The sequence below is a fragment of the Vipera ursinii genome (genome assembly GCF_947247035.1).
Source record: "Vipera ursinii genome assembly, chromosome: 2".
NCBI classification, from domain to species: Eukaryota; Metazoa; Chordata; class Lepidosauria; order Squamata; family Viperidae; genus Vipera; species Vipera ursinii.
The window spans coordinates 158920744-158933169 of NC_139513.1; the positions used below are offsets into that span (position 1 = coordinate 158920744).

At 41.4% G+C, this 12426-nt stretch overlaps 1 protein-coding gene across 3 annotated transcripts in view; it reads left to right on the forward strand.

The window, feature by feature from the left end:
- The window catches only part of HDAC7 (histone deacetylase 7), a 273819-nt gene that overhangs the window by 212206 nt on the left and 49187 nt on the right, over positions 1-12426 (forward strand). For all 3 annotated transcript variants that reach the window (XM_083352761.1, XM_083352759.1, XM_083352760.1), the window contains 4 exons: positions 3131-3233; positions 7145-7260; positions 9423-9542; positions 9983-10083. In XM_083352761.1, the coding sequence (XP_083208887.1) occupies positions 3131-3233; positions 7145-7260; positions 9423-9542; positions 9983-10083 (440 nt within the window). The remainder of the gene's footprint in view (positions 1-3130; positions 3234-7144; positions 7261-9422; positions 9543-9982; positions 10084-12426) is intronic.

Consider the following 12426-nt stretch of genomic DNA (forward strand, 5'->3'; position numbering starts at 1 on the left):
TAGAATTGTTCTCCAGCAATGCAGGACTTTCTGTTCCAGATGAACTATTTTCTTCTCACTCATCCTTTAGAGATTATTTTAGTTACAGTTTAGGAATGCTTTTAACATTCGTGGAAAAAGAAATCTCAGACTCTTTTAGCCTGATGTGTGCCTCTCCCATTTGTGTGAGAGACTACACACACACACATCAGTGTGCATACTTTACAAATACCAGGGCGCCATTCTCAACAATAAAAATCCGTACATCTTTCAAACAAAGTGCCTTCCAGATTGCACCTGGTTTTATTTTGCTTGTTAGTGAGAATTTGCAAAACAGCCTAAGTGCAAGACCTTGAAATCAGTAGCATCTTAAGAAGAAATCTTGATCTAATTCAAATGCTTTTCTTCCTAATTATATACCTTTGGTTTTATCCCAGTGGTAAAAGTGTGGGTGGGCGAGTGCAAATCCCACTCATAAATTGCCTGAATCACTCAGAGACACTAAACAAGTTTGACTGTGACTCAAGATAGAATTGGATTTGGCAGTACATGTGAAAGGAATTTGGCTACATAATCTTAATTGATCACACTGTAAGCATGAGCCAGGAGTGTGAGGCAACAGCCATCCAAAGTAACATAGTCTTAGGCCATGTTATGTCGGTGCCAGCTCAGGAGAAGTAATTGCTTGATCCTACAATGCATTGTTCAAATTGCAGCAGGAATAGTGAATCTAGTTCTGGACACTGCATTTTAAAGACCCTGAAGGAGGTCAACCAGGATAAGGAGGGTGATGTGAAAATCAAATGAAATGAGGGTCAGTTGAAAGAGCAGGGTGAGTTCATCCTGCAGAAAAGAAGAGTGAATAGCAATACCAGGGCTGAATTTCAAATGACCCAAAGGTGGTCATATAGAAATAAAGCAGGCTGGCTCTCTATTTTCCCCAAAACATAGGATTTCAGCTAAATCTTCTTCCTGATGTGGAGCTGAAATCTGCTTCCTTAATAATAAGAATGCCTGACACTACCGCAGTCTGTTACTATAGCACTGACAAAAAAATAATAACTGTTCAAACTGTTCTCTCTTCATTCAGAATGACGTTATTTGCAGCTTCTATCTTGGCTAGGGTGATGCATGATTTTCTGCTCCCCTTGCATTCTGCCAGCTTCTTTTGTGGCGTCTTGAATCGCGAGATGAAATACGATTTAAGATAGCACTTACAAGCCGTGGCAAGTTATTGTTGTTAATAATAAAAAAATTTTTTTTGAATAAGTGTCAATTGCACCTTTCCTCCCCTCGTGTCTTTGCTTACCTCTCATCGTGTTCACAAAATTCTTATAAAAATCGCAAATGGCAAAGTACTTATTGGCTGAAAATAAATCTATCATTGGAAGAGATTTGTTATTTGTGTCTGCCCGTGAATTACTTCCATATCCAGCAGAGCTGAAATAATGCGCTTATTAATTTTTTTCATGGGAAATACAATTTTAAAAAAGGCACCTGGCAACCATCCTCACAGCATTACTTAAAGCAAGGGCAATAACATTCCCATTTTATAGATAGAGGAACTGAAGCTGAGAGATCCAAGGTGTGCCCAGCAGTCTAAGCCTCCTTGATCTTAAGCCAAGGGCTGCCATCTATAATGCTCTGCTGGCTGGTTGTGCGGCAATATGGCCCAGCCCTATTGAAATTACACATCCACTCACAGGCAACAGAGCAGGCCACTTCAAAGATCTGCTGGGTGATACGTGCCTGGGAATTCCCTGCAGCCACTTCCCACGCCATTCAGCACCTTGTCGATGGTTTTTGTAGCAACACAGACTAGCCCTGATATGTCAAGTTGCATGATTTTCCTTGGGGAGATCTGAGAAGAGTTACTTATGTGAGGCCAAATCAAAGTAGGGTTCTTAAAGAATATAACATTGATCCTACGCCCTTAACAGGTGGCCTATCCTTCTATAACTCAACTGTGCTATTAGGCCAAGGTGGCAGGTCCTGCTCTCTTGCTGTTTCTTTGAGTAAAATAGATTTTGAAATTGCCTGCCTGCTTTTGTTGGTCTGATTTCAATTTCCTACTGGATATTGCACTTGCTGTGGTGCTCTTTTTTTCCAGACTGCTTCTCTTGAATCTGGAAAGTGACTTGCTGTTGATATTGCAGTACAATTTCCTTGTTGGGTGATTGAATATGGTATTCTTTTCCGAAACCAGCAGGCAAGCTGTATTTGATCAGAAAGTGTGTGAGATACTTATCGGAATGTTGCTAAGGGCAGCCATTTCATAGTTTCATGCATGAACAAGCTTTGAAAGATGGCGATTTAAAGATCAGCCTTTCATCAGCCTTGTTCATATACTTAGCAATCTTTTCTTCCCCTTGTTACAATGTTGAAGTAGCCATTACTGTAGCTGTCATCATATGCTAGATATATTGATAGCTTCGAGTGAAAATGGATGTATGATTTAATTAAAAATAAATTAGTTTTGCTATTTTTCCCCCCTTGCCCTGACCAAACGTGATCCTGGACCTGAAAGAAAGATGATATAATCCTGACTTAATGAGACTCATGGTAGAAGACTTCCAATTCAGAAAATTGTAAATGACTGGGGTTTGATACAGGTCTTGATGGACAGAATTAGTTGGTAGAATGTCTGCTTTTGTCTTGTTTGCCAGATTTTCTCTGTATTATCCCTAGAAAAGGGAGAGGTGGGAAAGACCCCAAACCAAAATTGTTGGGGTTCCCTGCTAGTCATTTAGACAGCACTGAGGTGAAACGAGAGAGAAGAATTCTGTAAGGCCATTTCTGCAATTATCAGGGAAAGAGAGGAACATGCAGTATGTCTCAGAATGATGCCTTTTGAGGATAAAGAGATAAAATCTTCACGCCCTACCATCCTTCTCTCAGCAAGATCTGTCTCTTATTCCTTGAAACGCCTTCTTACTTTATTTATCTGTTAAGATTTACACCCCACCTGTGGGCATCCCACTGGCTTTCATGAAAAGATCTTCCCTATGTTTGAATCCAGTCAAACGTTTTTGGGTGTGTTTGAACAGGGGAATCCATTTTCAGGAGCTACCAAATGGGAAAATTAGAGATGAGTACCATAGCTGGCCTGTGATGTCTCATTGTAGTTACCAGCTGTATTTTTGTTCAACAGGTGCTGTAGCAAGTATGGTTGTGAAGCAGAAGCTGGCAGAGGTCATCCTGAAAAAACAACAAGCTGCTCTGGAAAGGACTAACGCTCCCATCATGCCATACAGGTAACCTGGTTCTAGAAATAAATTGGCAAACCTCACATGCTGGAACATCAATAGACTTCTTAATGTCGTCTTAAGAATTTTTTCTTGCCACAGTTTCCATCATCCCCAAACAGCATGACCAAGACAGCTTGCAGAAATGATGAGGGAATAGGAGGGGAATTCATCAGATTTGCAGATGACACTAAGCTGGCAGGAATAGCAAAACCCCAGAAGACAAGCTCAGGATCCAAAAAAAGATCTTGACAGACTTGAACCATGGGCCCTATCCAACAGGATGAAATTTAATGTGGAGAAAAGCAAGGTTTTACACCTAGGCAGGAAAAACCAATGGTACAAGTACAGATTATGTAAAACCTGGCTGAAAAACAGTAGCTGTGAGAGGGACCTTGGAGTCCTAGTGGACGATCATTTAAACATGAGCTAGCAGTGTGCGGCGGCAGCCAAAAAAACCTAATACAATCCTTGGTTGTATAAACAGAGGCATACAATCAAAATCACATGAAGTATTAGTACTTTATAAATCCTTAATAAGACGATGTCTGGAATACTGCATCCAGTTTTGGTCACCACATTACCAAAAAGATATTGAGACTTTGGGGAAAAAGTGCAAAGAAGAGCAACTAAGAGGATTAAGGGCCTGGAGACAAAAACACATGAAGAATGGTTGCAGGAATTGGGTATGGCCAGTCTAGAGAAAAGAAGGCCTAGAGTGACATGATAGCAGTATTCCAGTATTTGAGGGGCTGCAACAAAGAAGAGGGGGTTCAACCTATTCACCAAAGCACCTGAAGGCAGGACAAGTACCAATGAATTGAAACTAATCAAGGACGGAAGCAACCTAGGACTAAGGAGAAACTTCCTAACAGTGAGAACAATTAACCAGTGGAACAGCTTGCCTTCAGAAGTTGCAGGGGCTTCATCACTAGAGGTTTTTAAGAAAAGGCTGGATATATCCACTTATCTGAAATGGTATAGGGTCTCCTGCTTGAGCAGGAGGTTAGACTAGATGACCTCCAAGGTTCCTTCCAGCTCTATTCCAATTGTAATTCTAAGATTCTGAATCTAATTAGAAAGACTTTTAGAGGGTGTAAAAGAGGGGAAGGTTGATTGGGTTGATGCTGTACCTTGCATCGCACCCCAGCTTAATCAAAGGTAGATGTCCTTGATTTCTCATGGCATTTATCCATGACAGATGTCACCCTGCTTAAACTGCTAACATTCCTCTAGCTGGGATGGCCCTTTCCAGCCCTGGCTATAATTTACAGGACTTGACTTCCTTGCGAACTTGCCTCACTCACTTTACTGCCTTACATATTTTTTAGAAGCACTATAAGGCACTTTGTTTTACAGCCCCGTAACCTGCCTTTACTGTGTCATGGATGTGTCCTGTGAAACAGCACACGAGCCTGTTAATAGCCCTGGGATCTTGATCTTTGTGGGTTGAATTACATCCCTTGGTAGATCTTTTGCAGCTAAGATCGGGTTTTTTTTTCTGCTTGTGTTATTCGGGACTAGTTGGCCACACCCCCAGTGTCCTGTTTTCTTCTCTATTGTTACACCCTTGGTAAAGTCCTTGACCTAGTTCCAGACACAGCACTTGGGTGTTCCTGTAAAGGGAGAAGCTACTTGACTCTGCTGATTTTCACTGGCGTTAGTTTCCTGTTAAGTCCCTGGACAGGCATGGGGAAAAAAAGTTTCCTTCTGAGAAGTATTTCAGATCAGGATGGGGAGTGCTTCTTTAGATCCTTGGTGGAGCAGTGGGCTAATGCCTCCTTAAGTAACACCAGCTGCCTGCAATTAGTGCAGGTTCGCATCCCACCAGGCTCAAGGTTGACTCAGCCTTCCATCCTTCCGAGGTAGGTAAAATGAGGACCCAGATTGTTGGGGGCAATAAGCTGACTTTGTAATAATGCCGCTTGGGGTGTGTGTGTGTGAAAGCCCTAATAAGCAGGCATATACATAGAATGAAGGCTACTGCTAAGCTTGTAAGCCGCCCTGAGTCTTCGGAGAAGGGCGGGATATAAATGGAATTAAAATAAAAAAATAAAAAAATAAATACACCCAAACACACATACCCTATTAAAAAAAAAGGCCGTTTGGTAACACCCCTTTCAATCTAAAGCAAACTAGGTATGTTGGACTAGGACCCCTGTCACCCCCAGCCAGGTTTGTGGAAGACCATGATAACTTATGGTTAAACTGTGGTTTTGTGCAAGAGTCGGCCTTGCTGAATGAGCCCAGTGGAGCTTGATCCTCGAAAACACCAGTCACAGAACCAGCTATAGTGCTTGGCCAGATTTTCAGTGATTTTGGAAAACAGGGATATAGTGAATAGTTCGGATGTGTGGCTGGTTGGAATGCCTGTCATGAGTGCTTCCTCAAATGATCATCACGCAGAGGAAGGCAAACACCTTCTCAGAATTGCTGCAATACTTGTCATAGACCAGGGGTAGGCAACCTGGCTCAGGAATTCTGGGAGTTGAAGTCCATGAGTCATAAAAGAGCCGAGGTTGCCTACCCCTGGTCTATGACAAGTATTGCAGCCGAGGTTGCCTACCCCTGTCATAGACAATCACAAAATACAAGGAAGCCAATTGATGACATGGTTCTCTGTTAGCCCCTCAGGAATGGCCCCTAAGCCCAGCTTAGCTCCTCTTTTTGATGAATAATCTTATATCTGTATAAGATTAAATTAAGGTCTTTGTAGGGTTTAAGCAGTCCCCTGGTGCAGGATCCTAAAATAAGTGTAAAATGAGTGTGCAACAAAGTATAAGTGCCGCTTTGATATAGTTCTTAAAAGCACCAAGCTAGAACCGAGAGATCATGAGTCTAGACTTGCTTAGACAAAACAAAAGCAGGTGGGTGACTTAGGGCCTGTCAGACACACTCAGAAAAAAGGCAACGGTATTTTGATAGAGGTCATGGGGGGATAACACTTTTTCATAAACCTTTGGAAGATTTTGGGCTGGCCTTGGGCATCAGGCCCAGATGATGATCCAGCCTTGCATCCAAACAAAACCGTTTAATTATTTTAAAGACTATTTCTGGGGCCAATGTGGGGTGCAAGTCCAATATGGTCTCTATATGTACTGTTTCCTTATTACAATCAAAAAGGGTAAGGCTAAGGGGGGGGGGGAGAGAGGCAATATAACCAGTAATTGTAAAAGTGATGAAACAGGTACAGCAGATTGAAATTTTTTGCGCCCTCTCTTCCCTGAATGGGCAAATTTGTCAGGGTTTCCGAAGAACAAAGGAAAAAAAAAAAACCCAACCTTATACAATCCTACAGATACTGAACATTCCCTGAACCAAGATACAGAATCCTTTTTCAGAAGACAGTGATCTCATAATTGGAAAGAACACTGAAAAATCCATCCCAATGCAATTGCTCTTTCATCCTGCCACCTTTCACATTTTGATTCAGAAGTATCAAACTTAAGTTCTTAAGCCACCTGTTGTAATCATTGTTTACATAAGGAGACAGGTGGATCTTCTTGAAACCGCAACCTTGAATGGCACTGACTTGCTCAGAAGAACAAAGTTGAGCAAGGCTTTCAAAGCTACTCGTTTGCAAGGCTTCTGAAGGAAAAAGTGCAACACCACCTCAGCTTATTTCTTAGTGACTCAATCCTGCAAGTTGTGACCGTGATCCAACATTGATCTGGAAGCAGTTCTGAGAGATTTGCTCGGAAGCCAACCATGGGCTTTGCAGGTAGCAGTGACCAGTTTGAGTTCTGACATTTGCAGTTGAACAGGAATATTGCTACCTCTAGAGATGAACCTCCGAAATTACTTTCAGCAGTGAATTGTTAGCTGAACTGGAGACTTCCTAACCCACAAGCTCATGCCCTTAATCTTTATCATAAATTGATCTAGGAATGTTATCCACAAATCTCTTATGCTTTATCCAGGTCTTTGGAGCCAATGGAACATGAAGGCCCACCAAATCCTATGCTCTCTACTTTCTTCCCTCCTGTCCCCAACAACTCCAGGGATTCTCCAGAGCACTTCCCACTAAGGAAAACAGGTAAAGGGGCTTATTTGAGTTAAAGAACTCTTTGGGGCTGTTAAGTTTCCAAATGATAGGAAAACAGGAAGTGGAACAGCCTTGATGCCCTTCTTTGGACAATAGCAGAAATAGTAACATTGGGCTTTTGCCAGGAAATCATTTTATAGTGCAGAGTTTAATAGGATGAACTACCTATACCTGTGTAATAACCCGTTGTCAAAGGAATAGGTAGCTGCTGAGTTGTTCAGAAAAACAAGATTAAAAGAAAAGAATCGGTGGAAGTTCACATGAACTTAACTTGAGATACATGCACGCTATTATTTTTATGTAATTTTCTTCTGTTCCGGCTGGACATTCTAGGAATTAAATTGTGATTTTTGGAGGTGGTACTATGTGTTTGGTTTTTCCTCCTTGCTTTTCCTTTTTGCGTCATTCTCATTCTAAGCTTGCAACAGGACTTGCTTTGGTTTCTTCAGTCTTCTAAAAGTGGTTCTGTTTTATTGCTTTTTTCCGAAGGTGTATGCCGCTCACAAAACCAGATTTTCTCTAGGATCTAGAAGATGTTTTGGTAGCAATGGGGGGGAGGGGGGAGCCTGAAGCATCAAATAATAAATGAAAGGCCACTGGCTTATTTGTTGTCACACCCTCTTTAAAGAAATAAGTCCTTGGGAGGGCCTATGCTTCACACAATAAAGATCCAATATTCAGTCTCCAACAGTGCTAACTGAAAAAATATCAGATTTCAGGACTAAAAAGGTAGCTCTGTTAAAACTCCTGCAAAAATGTGGCTCCTTGTCAAATCCATTAATGCAGGCTCATGTCTTACATTCAAACATAAAGAACTACAACTCCTCTTGATTATTCATGGCCATAGCCATCTAATTGGAATCTCTCACTCTCTACTAATGAAGCGGTAATGGAGGAAAGGAAAGGGGGTATGAATTTGCCGTCATTGTAGAGGTTACAATGGTAGTGATATAAACAAAAATGTGAAATCTTGCTCAAGCAGCGATTCGCAAAAAGCTTCCTTGGAACCAGTGGGTGGGATTCAAATATGTGAACAACCGGTTGGTTCTCTTTGTGGATGCCTCTTCTGGAAGTCCATTCTGGGCCTGGGCAGCAAAAAAATTAGCTACTGGTTCTGCCGAAGTTGTGCGAACCGGCTGAATCCCACCACTGCTTGGAACAGAATTTTTCCTGGGAAGAAGAAGAAGAAGAATGGGGACAGATAGGGAGAAGCAAGAAAGCAGCCCTTGGCATTGCTACTGTATTATATTGAGATATTAGAGAAATTAAACTGAGATGTACATGGGAAATCAATGTCTAGTCTTTTGTAGAGGATATATTAATATAATATTAATTCTGTTGCTTTTAATTTTAGTTTTTGTCCTAGCCCCTCTACTTGTTGGGACTGGCTCTTTAGATTACCCCTTGAAAAGGCCAGAATGGTCTCCACAGCATAAAAATAGTTGCATCTTTCAAGCAGTGAAATGAGAAGTGGAAGCTGAGATGTGGCTCAGATGTTGCCCATAATTTCATTTAGAGTGCTATTTTGACCATTGTGTTGGCAATATTTTAACAGGCTTTGCTCTCTCCAACCCATTATTTTCCCTGACTTTAGTTGTTCAGTGGAGATAATTTTTAAATTACCCCAAGAGTCAAAACTCTCTCAGTGATTTGCAATAAAAGACACTAAATAAATGAATAAAACACACACACACACACACACACACACAGAGAGAGAGAGAGACACACATAATAAAATCAAATGAAATGCAAAATAAAACTGCTGTATTCAGCTATATATAAGGTGGCCATTCAAAAACAGAAGCAATATGAATTGACATTAATTTAAAAACCAGTTTAAAAGCCTAAGAAATAAGAAATGAAATAAAAAAAGAATACTTGAGGTGCCAAAGTCTCTGGGAAAGACATTTATCTGAAAGATAGAGACTAAATAAACCGGATGATATTACTGAGATCATTTGCATTTCTGTGGCCTTGGATAGTGGTCATCCTAGTGTGCTGGCAAATGCCTTGGTTGATTTTGGGGTGACCAATGCCTTGAACCACCTTTCTTCCCTGCAGTGTCTTGCTGAGCACCCTAGGACGTATCTCTGCTGAGCTAGGTGGACTTCTGCTCCGAGCACTTCTGACCCTCTTCTCTGTATTTCTTTTAGCCTCTGAGCCCAACCTGAAGTTGCGCTGTAAAGCTAAAAAAACGGAACGGCGCAAAAACCCGTTGACCCGGAAGGAAAGTGCCCCCCCTTCCTTGAAAAGGCGCCCGGCAGAAGCCATTGGTAAGAAAAACCCATCCAAAGGATTTGGTGGAAAGGGGCTTTTCCTGGCGTGCGCCCCTTCTCATCGGAATGGAGCAGAGACAGACAATCTGAAATAATTCCCGGGACAATGATTTGGCACCCCTGGTGATGTGATGGGTCTCAGCCTAGAAGTCTTTGACCTTCTGAGCAGTTCATTTGAAGACAAGCCTGGATTGATCCCAATTCCAGGGTTAAGCATAGGTTAAGGATAAGTTGTGCTTATGCTACAGATTCTATCATCTCCCTCCCTTCTGACTAGGGATCATTTGATTGGTAGTCCCATACGGTCATAGGATGTAGATTGGGAAAGGCTATCCTGATATGTTTTGTTGAGTCCTGGGATGGTGTCCTTGACCCTCACTTTGCTTGTACTGCCTGTCCCGTAACCAAAGCCTTTTGTCCTCTCTCATCACCTGCAGATTCATCCCCCAGCAGCAGCAGCACCCCAGTCTCTGGATGCAGTTCACCCAATGACAGTCTGGTGCCAGAACATGGAGCTGCACCAGGGCTTGTTCAAGAGGTACAGAACCCATAGGAAAGTAGCCAAGACAATTGATAACATGGAACTGGGAGATTAAGAATGAGCAACGTCAAGAGGCTTGCAAATTGCTGCTTACTCAATTGCATGCAGCTGATCAAAACCTTTAGCCATTGGGTAAAATAGGAGGCGAGTTAGCTTCTGATCTTCAGTCAAAAATTACATTCAACCTGTTTGTATCTTAGAAGGCACTTGTTATCAGTTGGGGCTTAATGGTTTTGGCTCCCCTTTGCATTTTACACGTCTTTACTAAATGTATATCCTGTTCTTACATGGGGGTGGATGAGTCACCCATTCAAGGAATCAATCAGATATAAAACCTGTGTGCTTTAATATGGAGGCTGAAAATTCATCTCTTATACAGAATAACGGAGTTGGAAGGAGGTCTTCTAGTGTAACCCCCTGCTCAGGCAGGAAACTCTATACCACTTCAGATTGGCTGTCCAATCTCTTCTTAAAATTTTCCAGTTTTGGAGCATCCAGAACTTCTGGAGGGAATTTGTTCTACTGGTTAATTGTTCTAGCTGTCAGGAAGTTTCTCCTTAGTTCTAGGTTGCTTCTCTCTGGTCAGTTTCCATCCGTTGCTTCTTGTCCTACCTTCAGGTGCTTTGGAGAATAGCTTGACTCCCTCTTCTTTGTGGCAGCCCCTGAGATATTGGAACACTGTTATCATGTCGCCCCTCGCCCTTCTCATCATTAAACTAGATATACCCAATTCCTGCAACCGTTCTTTGTATGTTTTAGCCTCCAGTCCCCTTATCATCTTTGTTGCTCTTCTCTGCACTCTTTCTAGAGTCTCAACATCTTTTTTACATTTTGGCAACCAAAGCTGGATGCAGTATTCCAAGTATGGTCTTACCAAGGCGTAATAATGTGATATTAACAGTTCATGTGATTTCTTGGATTGGAAGTATTATGTGTTGCAAGAGTCACTGAGATGACTAGTCGCCATTTACCAAAATGCCATTTGTGGAAGCAAAGCCCAGTATGTCTCTTTCTTACTCCACAATGTGCCTTGGGACAGTGACATTTTTTTTGGTTTCTTGTTGATTGTTTTTTTTTTTTTTGTTCTATAAGAATTCCACCTCCCATGTACTCTCCTGGCTTTTTGAGCTCTCTGGCCTGGTCTGAGCATATTAATTGGGATTTTAACTGGGGTTTTATTGCAAGGTCTATATAATCTTTTTAATTGATTTTAAGTTTTGTAATTGTTGTATTGTTTTTTTAAAAAACCTTGTGAACCGCCCTGAGTCCTACGGGAGAAGGGCGGTATATAAATTGAATGAATGAATGAATGAATAAATAAATAAATATACATACATACATACATACATACATACATACATACATACTGTAGAGTCAATAGAGGAGAATATTTACAGGGTTGAACTGGTGGGGCCCTTGGTGCTCTCTGAACTTGGTGGTATTCTTGTGACGTTTCATTACCAAATGAAGTAACATCTTCAGTGCTGATGATGTTACCTAGTTTGGTAATGAAACGTCTGAGAGAACATTATCAAGCTCAGAGAACACCAAGGACCCCACTTTATAAAGTATTTTGCCACATTGTTTTGCACATTTTTAAATAGATTGCAAATAATTTTTTTTTTCATGTTTACTACATTTTTGTTTTTGTTTTTGTGGATAAGCTGCTGGTTTTGCTATTTTTACAATTTGTTCATTCACTCATTCCCCGATTTCTGTTCTGGGTAAATTGTAGCACATCAATTGAGCCCAGAAGGTCCCATGTTTACTCCAAATCTTGTTAGGCTTAAGACTGAACCCAAGGGCTGGTGCTGGTCAGCACTAACAGGATTTGGCTTGATGGACTCTTGAGTTTCACTCAGATAAGGTTGTGCTTCCATTTGGTTTTCAGCAACAGTCCTTGTTGTCAATAGTACATTCAGAAGAAAGGTGAAATAAGAAAGGCTTAAATAAATACCGAGCCTTTCCCTGATGCCACGCTGATAAAAAGCAGAACTGGAGGGAAGTGAAAGCACATACTGTTCTGTAAGAGAGTATGGATTCTTTGATATCCCTGAGGGAGACATAGTTTCAGGCTGAACCTGTTGCTGATGCATGTAGGGGCAAGGTGGATACCCATCACAGGTATGGCAATTGACCTTTCTCCTCACTCCACATTCCCAGGCAAACTCAAAAAGATTTTGATGAATACAGTAGATGTATTGCACAGAATTGTGCATACCAGATGTTTACCTGTTTCATTTGTGCATTTTATGTGCTATCTCAATCCTTAGGGGTGGTTCTAACGATGCTGAAGAACTTCTATATGATATTCCCAAAAGTCAAAGCCCAGCTCTCTTC